Source organism: Peromyscus leucopus, chromosome 17 (assembly GCF_004664715.2).
Source record: "Peromyscus leucopus breed LL Stock chromosome 17, UCI_PerLeu_2.1, whole genome shotgun sequence".
In the NCBI taxonomy this organism is placed as follows: domain Eukaryota; kingdom Metazoa; phylum Chordata; class Mammalia; order Rodentia; family Cricetidae; genus Peromyscus; species Peromyscus leucopus.
This window is the reverse complement of record NC_051077.1, coordinates 47,226,462-47,248,532: the sequence shown is the minus strand read 5'-3', so window position 1 is coordinate 47,248,532 and position 22,071 is coordinate 47,226,462. Positions and strand designations below refer to the sequence as shown.

General features: G+C 42.0%; 1 protein-coding gene across 1 annotated transcript in view; it reads left to right on the top strand.

Annotated features, from left to right (window-relative positions):
* The first annotated feature begins 2,616 nt into the window (after positions 1-2,616).
* Positions 2,617-22,071, top strand: part of Cpe (carboxypeptidase E) — a 99,949-nt gene continuing 80,494 nt past the window's right edge. The window contains exon 1 of the mRNA XM_028881020.2: positions 2,617-3,289. Coding sequence (XP_028736853.2) covers positions 3,091-3,289 — 199 coding nt within the window. The 5' untranslated portion in view covers positions 2,617-3,090. The remainder of the gene's footprint in view (positions 3,290-22,071) is intronic.

The following is a 22,071-nucleotide window of genomic DNA, read 5'->3' as shown; positions in this document are numbered from 1 at the left end:
CATAATTCTTATTTATGTTTAGCCATGTGGCTTGGTACGTTTTCTCAGTTCTGCCTTGTCATCTTGCTTCTTCTGTGCCTGGCTGCACTTTGATATCTTTTTAGTTCTTTGTTGCTTGCCTGCTTACTTCTGTCTGCTACTGCCAATAGCATTTTATTTACCAACCAATCAGAGCAACACATATTCACAGTATACAGAACAACATTTCACAGCACTTCCCCTTTTCTGTCTAATCAAAAAGGAAGGTTTTAGCTTTAACATAGTAAAATTGCATATAATAGAACAGTTATCAAGCAAGAATTACAGTTTTAACATCTAGTCCATTTATATTTGGCAAATTCAAAGAAAATACTGATTTATCCTATATTTGTGAGTCCAAGGTTTCAAATCTAATTTATCTTTTATCATGATCAAGGAAAATTATAACTATCTAGTCTTTAACTACATCAAAGACCTCAGGAGGATATAATATTACCTAAGTAAACAGGAAGAGCATTGTAAGCAACTTCCAAAAAATCTAGAATGACAGAGACAGCTGGCTGCCTGGACAGTCATCCTAAGTTTCTCTGTAATGTTGGGGCATCCATCTTCAACCTACAGGCTTAGAATCTCTCAGTTGCTTCTTCCTGTGTCCTGTAGAATGTCTGGCTGTCTTATGGTGATGTCACTCTGTATGCTGTGAATGTGTTGCTCTGATTGGTTGATAGATAAAATGCTGATTGGCCAGTAGCCAGGCAGGAAGTATAGGCAGGGCGAGCAGACAAGGAGAATTCTGGAAAGAGGAAAGCTGAGTCAGGAGTTGCCAGCCAGACACAGAGAAAGCAAGATGTGAAGACAGAACTGAGACAAGGTACTAAGCCACGTGGCTAAACATAAATAGAAACTATGAGTTAATTTAAGTGTAATTAAGTAATAAGCCTGAGCTAATGGCTGAGCAGTTATAATTAATATAAGCCTCTGTGTGTTTATTTGGGGGTATGTGAGTGGGAGAGATTTGTCCCGACCGTGGGCCAGGCGGGACACAGGAAAACTTCAGCTACATGCCTGCCTTTATTTATTCACTTTACTTACTTGAGACAGAGTCTCACTATTTAGCTCAAGCTAGCCTTGAATTCTCTATCCATCCTCTTGCTTCAGGCTCTTGAATGCTGGGATTATGGCTGTGCACCATCATGATTTGACTTTTGCTTCCTGTAAAATTTTATTTATATGTGTGCATACCCCCACTTATTTGTGTGTAGGTGAGGGTACTCAGGGAGGCCGGAACTAGCATCAGATCCCCTGGAGCTGGAGATGCAGACAGCTGTGATCCCCTGTTGTGGTTGTTGGGAATTGAACTTGAGTCTTCTGCAAGAGTATTATGTGCTCTTTACTGTGAAGCCACGGCTCCAGCCCTCGAAAAAGTGAAGTTTATTTTATGACTGATTGTTGAAATGCTCAAGATGGAATGGATGCTTGCAATGACTGCCTTCTTTGTTTTAGGGTTGTTCCCTGAGAGCATGACAGACAAGTTTTCGGTGCCTCACTCACCAAAGCTACTAATATTTCGTGCCTTAGCTATGGCACTCAGGTTATGATTTCTCAGGGGTGGAGGATGGGATGGGGTGTGGGCTGTGGACAGGGCAGCCACATCTGCCACAGGTCGACTGTGGAAGGCAGTGGGCCTTTTTAGAGCCACAGGAGTCACACAACCCGTTAGTCTTATTGGCGTCACTTTCCAGGCAACTGAGTTCCCTTTGCTCTCTAACTGCTTCTGAGACCAAAGAGTCTGGAAGGGAAGGTACGTCCAGTTGGTGTTTCATGCTCTACTTCAAAAAAAAAAAAATCTAATGAAGTATTTATAGATCTGGATTCCTTTCCAGGTGACACGTTTTATTCAGGACAGTGTATTATTAGACAGCGGAGAAAGAGGCATTTGAGAGAGAGAGAGAGAAAAAAAAGAAGTCCAACATGAAACATTGCCCAGCTTGTGTGCAGTCTTTTTTCTTGGTGGCCATACTCCGTGGATTATTTATTCAGATCCGTGCTGTTTTCAGATCCAAATGGCAACCTTTGCAGATGTTGCTCCCCAAATACCAGTCCTACCCAAGGGTGGTCATTTAAGCCCATGCTTTTGTATTTTTGCGGCCACATTGTGAAAGGAATGGACATGCCACCTGTCTGTCTTTCCTCCATTATAGGATTTAATCGGAACGCCAAACTAAATCCTTTGTCTAATTCATGAGCAGAATCTTATTTTGTGTTCTTTCAGGGTGTCACAGAAGATAACTGGTATAGATCTGCTGGCAAAGGATATTTTTTTTTTCCTAGAAGGACACAGGAATATGTCTAAATACAGTTAAAGGCAGTATCTGTTAACTGTCAAAGACAGCATCTGTTAACTGGTAGAAAGCATCTTTGCAACAAAATGCAGTGTTCTGATTTCCAGCCGGACCTTGCTCTGGTGACATCACAACCCTTAAATGTGGACTATTGAACGCAGTGATGTTCAGGGACAGAAGGCGGCAGCAGCTGGTTGCTTCTCAACCCCGCCCTACATTCTGATGCGCCCAGGTGGAAATCCTGGAGACGCTACGTTAAAAGGCTCTCCTAACAACCCACGAATGTGTTTTCTACAGGCATGGTCCTGGGTCCTGGTTCCCTCTCATTGACAACAGCCTTCCCGAGCCGAGGCGTTAGGTGTCATTCCACCTGCCTGGTCCCCGGCGCCATTTGGCTTTTGACGTGGGTCTGAGCCAAGGAATCACGCCAGCATCCCTGGCGGCTGCCAGCCCTGTGCTGGGCCTCCTGGCTCCCGCTCCCCGGGGCGGGTAGTGGAGCGCGCAGAGCCGCCGCGTCACCGCTGTCCTCTGGGTGGCCCCAGCGCGCACCACAGCTCTTTCAGCCCTGGAAGGTGAGGCGAGAGGAGGCTGGTGCTGAGCTCGCCAACTCCACCCGGGCCCGGCAGACAAAAGAGGCCTGCGGTGCAGCTCGCGAGGACGCGATGGCCCGCGCGGAGGACGAGTGCTGCTGGCGTTCTGCGCTGCCCTGGTGGCCGGCGGGTGGCTGCTGGCGGCGGAAGCCCAGGACCCCGGGGCGCCCGCGGCTGGCATGCGGCGGCGCCGGCGGCTGCAGCAGGAGGACGGCATCTCCTTCGAGTACCACCGCTACCCCGAGCTGCGCGAGGCGCTGGTGTCCGTCTGGCTGCAGTGCACCGCCATCAGCAGGATCTACACAGTCGGGCGCAGCTTCGAAGGCCGGGAGCTCCTGGTCATCGAACTGTCTGACAACCCGGGGATCCATGAGCCCGGTAAGTACCCTGCCTGCTGAGGGGCCCCAGGGACGGGAAGGAGGAGAGGTGGGCCCGGTGCTGATTCCCGGTGGAGGATGCTTGGATGGAAGGTGGGAAGTGGGAAAGGAACCGAGCGCCCAGCCTCTTCCCCATCGTTCGTATCTCCCACTCCCTTTTCGGTGAACACAGGCGAGGGAGGTTGGAGCGATGCGGGCGGGAGTAACAGGCAAGCAAATCCCAGAGCTTGATCCTTGGGTGTTCACCCTCACAGATGGGTCAAACTCTAAACAGCATGAAATCGTGAGTTCTCAGGAATTTCTGCGAACACCTTCCCCGCAGACACGAGTGCAAAATAAGGTGCAGAAGGCGGGGTCTCAGGGGAGACTGGAAAGAGTCATTTATCATTTGTTTGAGAATTTCCAAAGGACCAGCTTATTGGGCGCTGCAGGCTCTGCGCACCCACCTCTACCCATGTGTGAGCATTAGACTGTGGATGCTGGCAAATTTTAAAAGGATATTGATGATCTAGGTGTCGCGCCGTGTGCATAGATGCAGCCCTTTCTTACCAGGGTGGAAAAGGGAATCTCTGACAGGCATACAAATTCTGAAACTGCAGATGGCCTTACGAAGAGAAAACAGAACATTACATTTTGTCCTTCTGCTTTAACCGCTCTGAGATGAATAGTTCATGACCCGGTTTTATCTCCTGGAACCATCGTGTTAGGCATTTTTCCTTCAGAGTATGTTAAAACACGTTTTGATTTATGTTAAAGGCTGTGGGCTTAGTATTACAAGGATATTTTAAACCATGTTTTGGGACCTTTTGGGTTATATTTATGCTCTTTAGAAATGATTTAGGCCTGAGCTTTCTGTTGATCCTAAAGGCCTGCTAAAGTGGTCTGAGCGCTACAATCAGCATGGAATGCTTTTTTAAATTTATTTTTTTAACGGTGAAGAAAGCACAAAAGCTTGTCTGAAAATTCTCACTGCAGGACATGGACAGTCTCTCTTCCTCCATCTCCCCCTCCCATTTTCTTTCCTCACTTGGTCTCTTGGTCGCTTAGCTTGGCCTTGTATTTGAAATGTAGTCGAGGTTGGTCTTGAACTCCTGATCCTCCAGCTTCCAAATCCTAACGGGATTATGGGTGTTTCCCACCACTCCTGACTTTTTTCTTTTCCTCCTCCTTTCTTTTCTTTCTTTTTTTCCCGTCATAGGATGCAATCTATGAAGGCTTAATAAGTCTCTATTGCTGAGCCATGCATTCAGGTGCCTGCATAGTTTAGCCAGTGGCCAGCAGTTTTCCCATGGTATAGAAAGGATTACGATAGGTGATAATAGAGATATCTGGGTCTTTCAATGTGGAGTGTATGGGCTGATCAAATAATAAGCCTTTAGAAAAATAATGCAAATAAGGTAATTGAAAGGATGTGGATGAATTTGCCCTGAAAACCCTAAAATCAGGTCCTAGAAAACATCCACAAAGTGTTGCTGCAGGGAAAGGAGGCCCCGGAGATGTCTCTAGGGTGATGGTTCAATCAGTAACATGCCTGTCACCCAAGTATGAAGGCCTGAATGGGATCCCCCAGAACTCACGGAAGAAGCTGAGCAGGGAGCCCCTGTAACCTTTGTGCTGGCAATGCAACCTAGGAGCTTGCTGGCCAGTCAACCCAACTGAACCACCAAGCACCAAGTTCAGCAAGAAACTTTGTTTCAAAGAGGAAGGTGAAGAGTGATTGAGGAAGGTACCGATGTTGGTTTTGAACCCTCCCACTGACATGCAAGCAAACAGAAGGCACACATGTACACATTCATGCATATATGCACAATCAGGAAATCCCATTTTGAAATCGTCAGTGAAAAAAATATCTACACACGTTCTGTGACGATTCAATAAGAATCAGGTTGATTTTTGACTTGCTAAAATATGCAGGAAAGAAACCTTTCTTAATTTATATCTAAGTAATAGGATCCAAATGCTCAGACCGTTCTGTCCAGGGTTAAAAATCAATTTGTTTGGAACAATAATTGTTTACATGTAGTTCAAGCTTGCTTTTGGGAAGTGAACTTGATTCACAGCTGACCTATTTCCCCCAAATCTGTAAAAATTTAAAGTTCCTGAGTGCCAATATATATTTGCCAAATATTGTGATGAAACATGTTATGCTGACAAAATACCTACAGAGCTTGAAAACAAAACAAAATAAAACAAACAAACAGAGATTTTGATGGAGTGTGTGTTTTTATTTTTGCCTAGCCAATTTGGTATGAATTAGTGTGAACCGATTACAGGCAAGCAGGAGCTGACAGTCAGTGAAGATAGATGTGAGATTCTGGAGGAGAATCTGAACCGAACCACACAAGGTCAAGAGTTATTTTTGGACTGAATGAGTCAACAGGGCTTTTGCCAGAAGTTACATTCTTGATTGACTTGTGATTGGCCAGCAGAAGGGAGGAGAGACTGATCTGGGCTATAACCTTATATTTCAGGCTCAGACTGCTCAGGCTTGGGGTTGAATTTAGGGCTGGTGTATGGCAGGCCAGCATATTCCCAAACCAAAGGGGCAGCTTTTTATGGAAACTGACATGAACAATATCGAAGAATCATCTCTACCATGTACCACATTGGTTGACCTAAGGGATAAAGTCTCTTGTCTTTTGCACTCACATTCTTTGGAAAGATAATAAGAAATACAAAGGAACCTTAAAAAGGGTAAAAGGTCCCATAATTTCCTAAGTTCATTCAGTGATGCATGATTTGACAAGCATTAAATAAATAAGAAAAACAGGTTTGCACTTTTAAAAATTTCTCAGCATCATTAATAATTAAGAATAAACACTCTTTCACTGAGCTACATTCCCCCTGGCCCTGTTGGGTGCATAAAATACAGTATTGGCATTCGTTATCTTATTATTAAGGATTGATTTTATAGGTCTTCAGTGGAGTGTCTTTATCAGATGTCTCAGAACCACTGCCTACCCTACTGCTGGTGGTATCCTGGCCTGGTTGACTTTCCTCCAGTTCTTACAATTTTCTTCTTCACAGATGTTTGCCTTTTATTTGTTTTAAAGTGAGGGGTCTTGATTTGTTTCAGTCTGACAGACCATTTACTCGGTAGGAACTTAGTGCTTATTCTTTGAGAGTATCTTCATGGTTCTTCCTTCAGGTGAACAAAACGGGTATTTTCATTGGCGATCTAACTTGTTTTCCTAAAGAATTTAGGATGAAATTGCTGAAGGTCATGACCTGTCTACCCATCTCAGCATCAGTGGAAGGTGTTTGGAACTGGATTTTTCATGCCTTCCCAAGTTTTTCTGCACTGGGGTTCTTTCTATGTGTTTCCATGATTCTTTGGAAAGCACAGGGTAAAGACAATGATAGTTTCAATGTTAGAGGACTTGAGTTCAAGTCCTGCTTTTTGTTTTCAGCTGAGTGCTAGTGGGAAAGCCAATTAATTACCTTCTCACTATGGTCACATAGTCACATTTCACACCCGTGAAATGACAACCGCATGATAAATGAGATGATAGATATAGAGTTCTTAATGAGTAGTAACAGTTAATATCCCCTATGCTATGGCATTTCTTTTGTTGGCCTGTGTGTTCTTCTAGTAACTAGTGCTTAGGGGTTTTACTTTTTTTGTTTTTTAAACCTTAAATGTCTCGTACAGTTCTTGCGGATTGGATATGAAACGTCCCCTGTAGGTTCAGGTGTTTGAACACCAGACACTGGTGGTAATGGTATGGAGGCTGTGAAACCCTTAGGAGGCGGACCAGATCTGGAGGAGGATCATAGGGGCATGCCTTGAGGGTTTATACTTCAGTCCCACTTCTTGTTCACTCTCTGGTTCTTGACTGCCAATGAAATGTGACCCCCTGCCTTCTTCCTCCATCACGGCGTCTTCCCCAGCACAGTGGAATAGATCTCCAACTGTAAGCTGCAGGAGACCCTTGGGTCCTTAACTGGCTCTGGTGGCCAAGGCAGCAAAGAAACTAACGCAGCAATGCTTCAGGCATGGCGGCCACTCAGTGGGTATCTGTTGAATAAATGCTTCTGGCATGGTGACCACTCAATGGGTACCTTGTTGAGTAAATGCATGCTTTCCCAAACAGGCAAAACTGCTCATTACCAAATGAGGCCATGGTGAAGGTCATGCCATAACACACATGAGCATGCCAGAAGTGTAATATAAAGAATCAGTTAAATAGTTAAATTGCCTTTTAGAAGAAAAGTTGAATAAAAATTTCAGATGTAAATCAGCAAGAATTTCTGTAGTGAATTTTGACTTAAAAAACCAAAACCAAAAACAGCACGCGTGGCTGCTGAGATGGCTTAGTGGGCGAAGAGACTTTTACAGCCCACCCGAAGCTATGAATTCAGTCTCCAGGGCCTCCATGGTAGAGGGAGAGAGCTGACTCCCTCAGGCTGGCTGTCCTCCGACCGCTACACTCAAAGTGACGGCGTGCATGGCCACGTTCATATGCTGTCACACAAATAAATGTAAAAAATCGTAAAATGCGCGCCAGTGATGAGTGTTGCACAGGAGGAAATGTGTGCTTGTTTTAAAGAGCGAAGCGGCACTTCTCCAGGCTCTGAATTTATTATCCCTCAGGACATGGTATCCCAACCATGCCCTTGACAATGTCACAGAGAAGACCCTTCGGAAGCTAGCTGGGAGATCAAATGAGCTCAAAGGGGAAGGGTGTTTAAGTGTGTTCTTCCCTTCCCAGTAATGATTGGAACTGCATGAATCCATTCATCTGTGAATGTTTCTATTTCTTTAAAAATTCATGATATGGCTCTTTAGAATAAAACCTAGCCAAAGAGAAGAACTGCTTATGTTGCGGGAAATTTTAATTCTTTCCAGATGCTCCACTTACATCTTAAACTGTCCCCAAATGAGTTATCCTAAAAGACGAAGGTGGGGTGTGTAGAATATTACAGGGCAAACGCTTAAATAAAACCCAGAGAGTTGCCTTGGACAGTACACTCAGGAATAACTTTCTGAGGCTAGTAAATATTTTGCTTTTTATAGAAACTTGTTTATTGTAAAAAGCATCCTGGCTCTACAACAATCATTTAAAAAAACTTCATTTAAGGATATTTCATTTCAAGTAAAGGCTTTTTTAAAGAAAGGGTATTTTTTAAATGAACCTAAATAAACCTTTCAAGTTAAATTTAGGTTGCTAAAAAATGCCTTGCTGTGGTTTTGCTTGTCAGGGGAATTGGGATAAGCCCATAATTTATCTGATTTGCTTGCTCATGGCAGACAGCTCCCTCATGTTCAGGTCTAGAAGGGATGCTGTCCTAATGAGGTCTCTAGTTCCTCTGCCTAAATCACACCGACTATATAAATCCAGAAAGTTTCACTTTTACCCAGATATTGCCATTTACAGCAATTTGACCCCCTCAAGAAGCACCTTGGATGTACAGCTAAACTCAAATCATATATTTCACCATGTTTAGGGCCGCAAAAATCCTGACCAATAGTTTTTAAACAACTAAATAAGTGTTTTTATTTTATGGGTTTGTGTGTTTTGCCTGAATGAACGTATGTGCACCTTGTGTGTGCCTGTTCTTAGTGGAGGCCAGAAGAGGGTGCTGTGACGCCTGGACCTGGGATTTCAGATGGTTGTAACCTCCATGTGTGTGCTGGGAACTTTGGTCCTATGCAAGAACAACTGAGCTATAACTCTTTTTTTTTCCGCCACGAATTAATTTTTAAACTTTTGACTGTAACTGTCATTTCACACCAAAATAGATTTCTCAAAAATGAAAAGAAAATGTATCTCTGATAATGCAAATACTACTTCCACTTTAATTTAGGGATTATTTAATAAATGCTCTTCATATATATATATGTATGTATATATATATAGTGTTTTATCATGTTTATCAGGTCTTTTGAAATAAATCCTTAGCACATTTTTATAAAATTTTTTACATGTATGCATTTGCTCTCTCTCTCTCTCTCTCTCTCTCTCTCTCTCTCTCTCTCTCTGTGTGTGTGTGTGTGTGTGTGTGATGTGTGCCACAGCATTAGAGGTCAGCTTGCACATTCTCTCTTTCCTTATGGGTCTCTAGGCTTGAATACTGGTTTTCAAACTTGATAGCAAGTGCCTTAACCCATTAAGCCATCTAGCAGGTCTCTTCCTTTAGTCTTTTCTTTCTTTCTTTCTTTCTTTCTTTCTTTCTTTCTTTCTTTCTTTCTTTCTTTCTTTCTTTCTTTTTTTTCTTTCTTTCCCTTCCTTCCTCTCCTCTACCCCTCCCTCCCCCTTCCTTCCTTCCTCTCCTCCACTCCCCCTTCCTTCCTTTGACAGTGCAGGGTGTGTACCATCACAAAGCTAGGATGACCTCTAACCTACTGTGTATACCTCATGCTGGCCTCAAAATAGCAATGATCATCCCGCCTCAGTTTTCCAAGTGCTGAGACTATGGACACAAGACCTGCATCCAGCCCTCTGCTTATCCTGCCTTGGGTATGCCCTTTCACAGAAGATGAAATTCAATGTCCAACTCCGATAACAGCCTCAATTCTGGAAAAAGTCTGTTGCATACCGATTCCATGGTTGTGGCCTTCCCCATTCTATCCTGGGTGCTGCGAACATGGAGACAGTGGACACAGGAGAAGCTACTAGAAATGCTGAAGGCATTTACAGAATGGAACAGTTTGTGTTGGAGGAGGCAGGGTCCAGTTTCTGGTTTAAAAGTGCTGTGGTCCTAACAAAGTAGTTTCGTTTGTGATGTTAGCACAGATGGTTTTGTTTACATTTACTAGAGAAAATCAGTCTTATTATTGTGGGAACTCCATAAATGTTAACTCAGATTTTGGACTTCTCCAGCACTTGGGGATTAGATGCTATGATTTTGGAAACAGCTTCAAATTGGCACAATCACTGACCATCCCACACTCCCAACAAAGAAAAATCAGCTGGTTAAATGGATTTTTCCCAAGACTCAAATCCATTGTGAAAACTAACAAAACAGCAACAAAAGAATTCTCATGTGTTTACTGTATAGATACATAGCTACCAGTACTGTGTAGAAGCACACTCTAAAATACGACACACATGTAGATTTTTGTCTAAGTTTTGATGGTGGCAAGACAATTGTTAGAGCAGACACCATCTTAAAATACTTAAAATTTTGGATTGGTATTCAATATATATCGACATCTCATACTTTGTATACTAAATTAAAAAGTAAAGAATAATCATTTGTAAGCTGTTTCTTTTATTTCAGGAATTTTGGGCTATTGTCCTCTTAAAATGCGGTCACATATTCTCCCACAGCTTCTGAGCGCTTGATCCACATTTGCCCCTGCTCTTGTGTGAGTGCTTACTGGGTACCTCTGGGGTCAGCTTGAGGTCAGCTTGGAGAGGCCAGTGAATATTAACATGCCATCTTGCTCTCTTCTCTTTCTTCCTTTTATCTGTGGCTATCAAAAGAAGAGAGAAGAATAGTCCTGTCCTTAAAATTAATTGAAAGATTTATTTATTTTATGTGAATAAGTATTTTGCCTGCATGTGTGAATGTGCATGTCTGGTGTCTTTGGAGGTTAGAAGAGGGCGTTGGATCTCCTGGGACTGGAGTTACAGATGGCTGTGAGCTGCCATTGGGTGCAGGGGATAGAACTTGGGTCCTGTGCAAGAGCAACAAATGCTCTTCTCTGCTGAGTCAACTCTCCAGGCCCTAATTTGTGGTTGTGGTCTGATTCATTTGAGTCATGAACACCCAGGCATGTATCACCATGCTCGGCCCCATAATGAGCCCAGGGACACATTTGTACATAGCTGTCTTTCTCTAGGCATGCCTCCAAGTTCGGTTCTGAATTAACAACATCTTCATGTCTGTGGCACACAAGGAATTAGTGCTTGCCTTCATAGGATTTGGAGTGTGCAGGGTCCTTCTTCTGTTGAAATGCTGAAGAGAAAAATCAGAGGTTGGGGATATAGTTCAGTCAGTGGTGGGCACTCACTTATCTTGTCTGCATCCAACCCCAAGCACTTGGGGAAAAGAGGAGGAAGAAAATATCTGAATTTTCCTCCTTTGCAAAGATACTGTCACATGGTCTTATTCCCTACAAAATGAATGTACCCTGTTGTCACTATATAGCTAAATGCACACACACACACACATGCAGACAAAACATTCATTCACATAAAATAATACAATCAATAAATCTCTAAAAAATTATTAATAGTTTTATTTTAAGAAAGACAGGTAACTCGGGGTGTTTATTTTTCCAGCAGGCTATTTAAAGAGGATTTATGGAGACCCATGTCTTAAAATAGGCATATTTTGGTTAAGTCTGTATTGCTTGTCTTTCCTTAGACAAGGATAGCCTGTGGCAAGCTACACAAAGGAGCCTTATTCATTCTCATCCACATCCTTGCATCCCCCGCCCATTCCTTTATGACAGAAATCAGAGCTGTGAAAAAAGACTTCGAGAACATATCTGTAAGATCCTCTGAGAGCCCACAGTTTGAGAATTGCTTGTGCTGGAGTTTTCTTCTCTCTGGAGGGCCATCCTCTCCTTTAATTTCTTAGTCAAACATACTAGAGCTGCCAGGAGGCTGGAATGACTTAGGACCACTTATAAATTAAGTTTTCTAAAATTGTCTGGGAGATAAACAGGATTAAAATGTCACTAAGATAATAAATGAACAAGTCCAAATACCTAATGAAAACCATGCTCTCAGAGCTTAAGACACATTTTTATGTCAGTATTAAGTTTTCGCGTTGCCAAGTTATGTATTGGTATATCTTCCTCCCCCCCTCTTTTTTTTACTTATTTATTTATTTGTGTGCGTGTGAGTATGTATGGGCTCCTGCATGTCACGGCACACATGGGGAGGTCAGAGGACGACTTTCCGTCATCGTTGGTTCTCTGCTACCACGTGGGTTTCTGGAGGTTGAACTCAGGCCATCCAGCCTGTTGGCAATCATTTTTTACTTCCTGAACCAGCTTGCTGGCTCTTTCCCATTTCTTAAAAACAGGTTTTCTAATGGATCTGTCATTTTCTGGACCCAGGATAGTGACTGTACACTTTGAGGGTAGACTATTCAAGGTGTCTGTTGGGTCTGTAGTAGATTCTCAATGCATTAATGAAGGAATTAATGCTTCAAAAGGAGTGACAAAACATGTTAGATGTACCCACCTTGCCAGTCCATTACTTGTAAGTGTGCAAGCTAATAGTTACGCCAGCGCACAGTTTTGTCTTCCTTCTCATATTCTTGAGGGGAAATGAGCCATCTCTCTGAGCTTTATTGTTTTTGATTTTTCAAAACAGAGTTTCTCTGTGTAACAGTTCTAGCTGCCCTGGAACTAGCTCTGTAGACCAGGCCGACCTCAAACTCACAGACATCTGTCTGCCTCTGTTTTCCAAGTGCTGGGATTAAAGGCATGCACCACCACCACCTGGCCTACTTTATTGTTATATTCATAGTGTCTGTCATACATAATTTTATCACCAGTAGGGTTCTGTGTTAAAGCCCTAAATTGGTACTATTTCTCATTCTGAGCCTTTGTACATAAAGTCCTCACTATACATGAGCCTTCAGATCTGGTTGTTCTTTAGGCATGGTTCTGGGCAGGTGAGATGGCTCAGCAGGTAAAGGTGCCCACCACCAAGCCTGAGGACCTGAGGTTGGTTCCTGGAACCCACATGATGGAAGAAGAGAGCCAACTCCTGATGGATGTCCTCTGCCCTACACACACACACACACACACACACACACACACACACACACACACACACACACACGTTCTCCATAGTGCAGCCATATCCACACATCCACCTGCCCCTGCACACAAAACAAGCAAACAAATGTTAAAACAACAACAAAGCCAAACGCAGCTCCTCTTTGTATGTTGTAGTACCTCAGTCTGGCTAAATCAGAACCAAAGTCCTCTGGTGAACAACCCTGAAAACTGTGAAGGAAGGACTACATGCAGCCACATGTGACATTTAATTTTCAAGTAAACATCATTTCAATATTTGTTAAGAATAATGTGGAGCGCTGGAGAGATTACTGGGAGGTTAAGAACACAGGCTGCTCTTGTAGAGGACCTTCGTTCAATTTCCAGCACCTATACAGTTGCTCAGCTGCCTGTAACTCCTGTTCCAGGAGATCTGATGCCCTCTTCTGACATCCACAGGGACCAGGCACTTACATGGTGAAAAGACCTACATGTAGACAAAACATTCACACAGCAAAAATAAAGATATAAACTAATCATAATAAAAAAGACTAACGTGGTCTTGTTAGACAGTGTGACGATGAGGAGGAAGTCTTTGCAACAAGATGGACAATACTTGATAACCAAGGAAGTACAATACCAAATACTGTCACCTGGGGGGAATGGCAATTGTAATTCATGTTGAAAATTAAGTCATCATAGGACATAAACCTACGGATGTGGCCTGAGTCACTAACATGCTCCCATGTAGGTTTTGAGATTCGTGAAATAGAAACTATAAAGGGGGTTCAATGTGTCTGTCAAGCTGGGAGAAAATTTTTCCTGCCTGTGGCTTCAGATGTCACATTTGGTGAGAACTTTGGTCAATTGACATGGTCTCTTCCTAATTTTTCCCAGCCTTCCATGCATGCATAAATAACCTCTAAAGCAGTGTGCCTTGACAGACTGTGTATGTTTGGAGGAAGAACCTTTAGCTTCGAGGACATTTAGGAAAAATATGTGTCTGCTCATTATTTTAAATGTATTTAAACCTTATGATTTTTAATGGAATTTGGTACGTTGCAGTGTCTAAAAGCTAACCTAATTCAGATAAAAACAAACAAGCAAGCAAAAAAACATGTAATTTTTTCTGTGTGTGGTAGGATCTTCTGTATTTCATACTGGCTTCCAGCTCTCTATGCAGTTGAGGATGACTTTGTCTCAACCTCCCAAATGTTGGAAGTAAGGGCCTGGTCCAGCTCTCTGTGCATGCTAGGCAAGCATGCTACCAATTGAGATGCATCTCTAGGATAATTTTTTTTTCTTCCTGAGATTATAGGTATGATCTAGCCAGTTTTCTGTTTTTTTTTTTTTTTAATTATTTTTTTTGTGGACATGATCTCTGTTATGTAGCCCTGGCTGTCCTGAAACTTGCAATGTAAACTAGACTGGCCTCAAACTCACAGACCTACCTCTGAATCCCAAGTGCTGAGATCCAATTTGGTGATATTTTTCATTTGAAAAATTTTAACAATATTGCAAGTGTTCAGGCTGCTCTAGGTTCTATTGTAGCAGTAAAATCCATGGTCTATGATAATTACTTAAAAGCTCTTGAGGCCTCTTTCATTATTTCTAGGCTTCTGAGTATGCTGTTACTAGTTGCTTTAGGGAATTGGTGAGACTGTTCAGTGGAAAAAACGCGCCTGTCACCAAGCCTGAGAACCTGGGCTCAATCTTTGGAAACTATTTGGTAGAAGAAACGAACCAAGTTGGAAATTGTCCTTGGACAATCTGTCTCTCTCTCTCTGAAACATACATATGCCCCCAACACACACACACACACACACACACACACACACACACACACACACACACGTAAACAAAAACATGAAAGAAGTCATTGATTTGGGTTGCTGGAGAGGAGTTTTGTCCCTAATGACTTTTAATCTTTAAAACACTTTCCTTTCTTCTTTAACTCTATTTCAGTTTGTATAAACTGTATTTTAAAATCTCATGCAGCATTCAGGAGTGTAAGCCATTGTGAGTCTGGAGCTACTTTTCCTAAGCACTTAAAATTTTTATTTTATTGCAGTTACCCCTTTAACGCTGAAGTTGAATTCACTGGTTGCTGTAGTTCCGTGAGTTCTGCATTCGGGGGGAGGGAATGAATGGGAATGTGTTTCTTAAGTGAGGGTGCAGAAGGGTGAGGCTTGCTGGTATTTTCTCAAAAATTTATTGGTTAGTGTGTTTGTGAACTCTATAAAGAGAGTAGCATAAGGAAAATATTCATACTTCGGCCAACATTTGCAAAAGACTGAGAAGGCTCTTTTTTTGTAGACCATGTAATATTTTCCATGATGTTCTCAGACCCAGGTCATATGCAATGGTATCAAAGGGCCCTGTTAACAACGTTCAGGTAGAAACACCCTAATAGGATAGATCACCAAGAAGAGAATAATGACTTTCATTAATGAGGTATTTGGAAATGCCACATAGAAACACATTCAAACCTGTTCTCATTTGGAGGTCAAACTCTGTGTCCCAGAGGGCACTACATCATCTCTGTGTAGCTAGACCCACCTCAGATTCATTGTAGCAATAACAATGAGGTACTTATATGAGCGGCAGTCAGTGAATCAAAGAGACGCTTCCAAAGACACGAACAGAACCTGGTGGCATGGAGGCTCATGCTCATTACTCATCACTCAGGAGGCTGAGGTAGAGGAGTGCTGTGAGATTGAGGCCAGCCTGAGCTACCTAGGGAGACCTTGTCTCAATAAACACATAAGAACAAAAGAGGGAAATGAGAAATGAAACAAACAATAGTATATCGTTAAGTAATTAATAAAAGAGAGTTGAAGGGAGAGAGGAAAGTATGGAAGGAAAGAAAGGGAGTTAAGGGATATAGATGTATTTATATCTACTATATAATATATATTGATATATATTAAAGAAGGATTTTGGGCATGGAAGAAGGGGTCAAAGGGGATGAGGAGGGCCAGACAGGGTCGTGGGTGGGTGAGAAAAACAGCTATCATGTGTTTTCTCTTTAGGCGGAATCTAACTACACATTCAGACATTAAAGGTGAAGGGTAACTGTTTGTGCTGAGGAAGGAAATCAGGGAAATGAGGGACAGGGGTCAGGGACCGGAGGAAAGACGAGCCAAATTCAGTGATACGTATATGTGAAATGTCATAATGAAACCCACTATTTTATAGGATGTATGTGTGAAATGTCATAATGAAACTCATTATTTTGTATGCTAACCAACTAAAGCAATTGGGAAAATGGACACAAGACTTTTTGAAAGAAGGAGATCATTTTTAGAACAAGGTGAGTAGAATTAAAAGATGAATTTAAATTTTTTATTTTGTTTATTATTATTTTTTTATTTTTTATTTTTTTGAGACGAAGTTTCTCATTGTGTAGCTCTGGCTGTCCTGGAACTCACTATGTAGACCAGGCTGGCCTCTAATTCATAGAGATTCCTTTGTTTCTGCCTCCTGAGTGCTGGGATTAAAGGCACATCACACGTGACCTAATAAAAAGTAGAAGAAATGGTTAATTCCAAAACCTTTAAAAACTGTTACACTTGTTTTTAAAGATGATTTTTATTTTATGAGTATGGATGTTTTGCCTTCATATGTGTGCATTCACCAAGTGCATGCTGGTGCCTGAGGAAGCCAGAAGAGGGCGCTGAATCCTATTGAATCTTCAAGAGCTGGAGTTAGGGATAGTTATGAGCTGCCATGTGGGTGCTGGGAATCTAACGCGGGTCCTTTGGAAAAGAAGCTAGTGCTCTTAAGCACGGAGTCATTTTTCCATCCCTTTTTATTACATTTTTTTTACATATTGTCCATCTCATCCTTGGTGTGGTGGCCTTACTGTCACATTTTCATCACGCCAGCAAATACAGTTTGGGAGCCATTGTTCTTTGGAGTCTGTTTCCTCCATCAGGAAAGTAAAACTATTTGGGGTAGAGAGTATGCTAACATTTTATTTAGTAAATTTTATTTAGCAAAAACTAGGCATATACTACGGTTGTGTGATTATATAGCTTATTCTATATTTTGCAATTATAAGCAGAATAATTAGGTAATAATATACTATAATAAGCAGTAATTGATCATGATTCCCTCAGTAGCTATTGGACACTTTTTCTTTTTGAGACAGGGTCTGACTATGTAGGCATGGCTGGCTTGTTGCTATGTAGAGCAGGCTGCCCTTGAACTCACAGGCATCTCTCTACCTCTGCCTCCCAAGTGCTGGGATTAAAGGTAGGCCTACCATGTCTGGCTTGTTAGATACTTTCTAGTAATTCATAGAGTAAAAACATGTTAGATAATTTTGATTTTGCTAAACCAATTTCCACCAGTTAAATATAGCTCGATTAGCATTCTGTTTTCACCCTGCAATAAAAAAAGAAAAAAGAACTTATTTAGTGTTGGACACAGTGGGTGTGTTCTCGTGTCTAGATATCCAAGGTGCGGAGATGACAGGATGTCTTAAGGCTGGGGATTCAAGGTCAGTCTGGATAACACATCTATGCCCGGTCTCAAAAATAACACAATGAACATGTTTAAAAACAAAGCACCCAAAATGGAAACATCCAAGGTGATGACGCAGCTGAGGAGCTGAGGGAAAGCCCAGCCTGCAGGGTTGCTTTCCAAATCGGCAGCTGCTATAGAGCATTCACCCAGCTGCATCTAACCTCGAATAACGATCCTGTAGTCTGTCAGAGGATTTGGAGAGAGAGATTCACTACTCGGATATATTTAGCATTTAGCTAATTTTTCCAATTATAGGTTTTTGATTAGGGCAAATTTATTTTGAATTACTCGTAATGTTGAACTCAATTTTCATTAGTGTTCCTTAGAACTGTGACACGTTAGAACTATAGCTTTTTTCCCCCTGACTAGCAAACTCTCATTTTATAGATGATTGCATTGGGCTTCAGAGAGAAATGAAATAACCTATGCTAGGTTGTCAAGCCTACAGTGCCTGGGACTCATCTTCTGATATAGTTGGGGAAAGGACGAAGCGATTTCTTATGGCTGTGAACTGTTGGTGTGGACTTGTCTGCAGAATTTACCAGAACATGACTTATCAGTGTTTCCTGCCCTGTGTGATGTGAAAGCTTAGGGGTATGCCAAAGATGGATGGGCATGGCTTGGGGTAGAAGAAAGTCAGGAAAGGACTGAACTACGTCACTCCAGCACAGCATAAGCAAACGGAGAAGATGTTATTTCTCTTGGCAGTGAAATCCACTCTCTGGAAAGAAACAAGCTTTTGTTGGAAGACTTCTCTGAACTTGTTGGAGGGTTGGGCTTCCAGGGCACAGACATGAGCTAAAATAAACAAAAAGCAGAAGCATACACTTGGTGTCTATGAGGAGGGAGGGATGGAGGGAGGGAGGGAGGGAGGAAGAGAATGAGTTGATGGCCAGGATTTAGGAAAATACTGAGAATTAGCAGCTTTACTTTATTCACAATATCACGCTTTATGAATGGATGACTTTGGCAGATGGGATGAAGGATTTAATCTTGCTTCAAAATACATTTACTGGCAGTAGCTGAGGATGTAGCTTAGTGGTAGAGCATGTGCTTAAAAGAATATAGTAGGCCCTGTGTTCAATGCCAAGTACCTCAGCAGTATAAGTAGCAATAATCTTATAGAAGAGAAAGTGGGGAGTAGTCTTTTTTTTTTTTTTTTTTTTTTGATTTTCCGAGACAGGGTTTCTCTGTGTAGCTTTGCGCCTTTCCTGGAACTCACTTGGTAGCCCAGGCTGGCCTCGAACTCACAGAGATCCGCCTGCCTCTGCCTCCCGAGTGCTGGGATTAAAGGCGTGCGCCACCACTGCCCGGCCTAGGGGAGTAGTCTTGAATGCATTGGCACAGGAGACAGTTTCCTGAATAGAACATCAATAACACTATTGATCAACACACTAAGATCAACATTAATAAATGAGACTTCATGAGACTTAAAAGCTTTTTAAGGCAAAGGACACTGTCAATAGGACAAAACAACAGCCTACAGAATGAGAAAAGATTTTTACCAACCCCACATCCCACAGAGGACTAATATCCAAAATATATAAAGAACCTAAGAAACTAGACATCAACAAACTAAATAATCCAATTTGAAAATGGATATATCTAAACAGAGAATCTTAAATAGAGAAATATCTAATGTATGAGAAACATTTAAAGAAATGTTCAACGTCCTTAGTTATTAGGGAAATGTAAATCAAATCAACTTTGAGGTTTCACCTTACACTTGTCTGAATGGCTAAGATAATAACACAAGTGATAGCTCATGCTGGTGAGGATGTGGAGCAAGGGGAACACCCATCCATTGCTGGTGGGAGTGGAAACTTGTACAGCAACTATGGAAATCAATATTATGGTTCCTCAGAAAATTGAGAATCTACCTATCTCAAAATCCAGCTATACCACTCTTGGGCATATACTCAAATGGCACTCCATTCTACCACAAGGACACTTGCTCAACTATATTCATAGCAGCTTTATTCATATTAGCCAGAAACTAGAAACAGCCTAGATGTCTCTCAACCGAAGAATGGATAAAGAAATGTGGTACACTTACACAGTGGAGTATTACTTACCTGTTAAAAACAATGACATCATGAAATTTGAAGGCAAATCAATGGAACTAGAAAAAAATCATCATGAGCAAAGCAATCTAGGCCCAGAATGGTGATCATTAGCCTAGAACTCACTCTGTAGACCATGCTGACCTGGAACTCATAGAGATCTGCTAGCCTCTACCTCCTGAGTGCTGGGATGGTTTGCACCGTGACTGCCCAACTTTGTCCCTGGGTCCTGTTGCATGTTGTTGTGCTGTGTTTGGTTGATATCTCTGGGAGGCCTGTCCTTTTCTGGGGTGAGGGGATGGACCTGGGTGAGAGGGGAGGTATGTGGAGGAAACTGGGAGGAGTGTAGAGTGTAGAGTGTAGAAGCTATGGTTGGGATGTATTGTATGAGGAGAAGACTAAATGAGAAAAAAAACAACCCACTGGCAAAACTCAATTTTGCCCAGTTGTGATGGCTTATGTTGATTGTCAACATAATCTAGAATTGCCAACATAAGGATCTAGAATGACCAAGGAAGACAAGCCTCTATGCGTGCTTGTGAGGAATAATCTAGATTCAGTTTGCCTTTGAGGGATTATTTAAGTTAGGCTAACTGTGGCCCTGCCTCTCACCAGCTGCAGCCTTGGAAGAGTGGCCCCAACACCTTGCTTGTGCAACACAGTAGAGCTGGTCTTGGCCTTGGTAGTGTGGGTGCAGGTGAACCAGCCTACCCTTTGATGTATACTGCATAGAGTGATCTAGCCAGGGTGGTGCTGGAGAGCTCATCCTGGTGGTGAGGGTGAGGAAAAGCTGCAAGGCTGATCCACCCAGCAACCACCCAGGCCCAGAACCAGGGTTATGAGCTGGTTCATCCCAATATCCACTCCACCTATGACTTGCTGGAGCATGCAAAGGGGCTGGTCCTGCAGACCCATAGCTGCAAGATCTCCATGACATAGGACAATAACAGGATATCCAAGAAGAACCCCAGTGAGCACCCAGTTCTGATGATACAGCAGAAGCCAGAGACCTTGAACCAGACCAATGACTCACTGCAATGACAACTTGCAAGGAAAGATGTATGGGCTAAAGCGTTTAACTGTGTGACTCACTGGGTCACACTACAGCTTCCACAATGAGATTCTTCTTTCTTCCTTTTTTTAAATTTTCTTTTAAATTTTAATTTGTTTTATCTGGTGGGGTGCGGGGAGGTTGCAAGGGCAGAGGGTGGATGTGATGGATGGGGAAATGAATGGGATCGAGATGCATGATGTGAAATCCACAAAGAATCAATATAAAGTTAAATTAGAAAAAAATTAAGCTAGTTGAGATAGGAAGACCCACCCTGATTTCACCATTTCATGGACTGGTGTTCCAGACTTTATAAAAGGAGAAAACTAGCTGAACACAAGTGTTCATCTTTCTCTGCTCCCTCACTGTGGATACAATGTGAACAGATGCTTCAAATTCCTGTTGCCATGACTTCACCATCACATACCAGGATGGACTGTATCCTTAAACTGTGAGCCAAAATAAACTGTTTTTTTTTCTCCTTAAGTAGCTTGGCGAGGTATTTTGTCACAACAATAAGATAAGAAACCACTACAAGTTATAACGCAGTTATGATTCGATCCCCACTAGATCAGATTCATTGTTAGAATGGACATATAAAATTAATTTACGAGGAAGAATTGAAAGAATTGAAGCTGGCTATCTTCTATCAGGATAATTCTTAAAAAGATTCCTGACTTATGTTTTCCAAAGTAGAGTCCTGGTCCCAGGGGAAATCAAAAAATGGGAGAGGCCCTTTGAGAAGGGTCCTGTGGGGATAGCTTCAGATGAGTGCAGAATAAGGTATGTGCTATGCTGTTAGAGGTTAGAAAGTGAAACTAAATAACCCGAATTCGGTGGGATTTCCACTGAGAAAACAGCACTGTGTTGACCTGTTCATATGTCCATAGTAAATGGAAAGGCAGGAAGTTATTTGTGCTAAAGAGAATCACATAATTGTTGAGAGTATTTTCCAAAGTAACAGCAACATTTTCTTAAAGGATGCTGTTTCCATATTTATGACTGTTATTTCTGCAGAAATATCTGCTGATCCTAGCCTGGGTAATCTGAAGTTTTTAGATGGGCAGTTTGTCTTGAAACACCGACATTCTTGCTGAAGTAGTGTTGCCATAGTGACAGAAGAGCCTAGCAACCGAGGACGGATCTCATTGGTTGACGGTTGGCTCAGAGCATCGGTATATTCCCTCTTTTTTTTTTTTTTTAATTGAGGAGACCATCTGGCATTAGTTGTATTTAAATATATAGTTCTACTGTCAAAGATTCCTGGGAGATATACACCTAGTTGTTAGGCATAGATTTGGCAGACATTTGGTGTTTTAATCAGTCAGTAATTGCACCATTGTTACAGCTAATTAATTCATGGACCTCAGCTTTGGCACTAGGAATTAAAGGGCTTTACTTTTGCACATATTAATATTATAAAAATTGAATTGCCTAAATATTCTTCATTATGT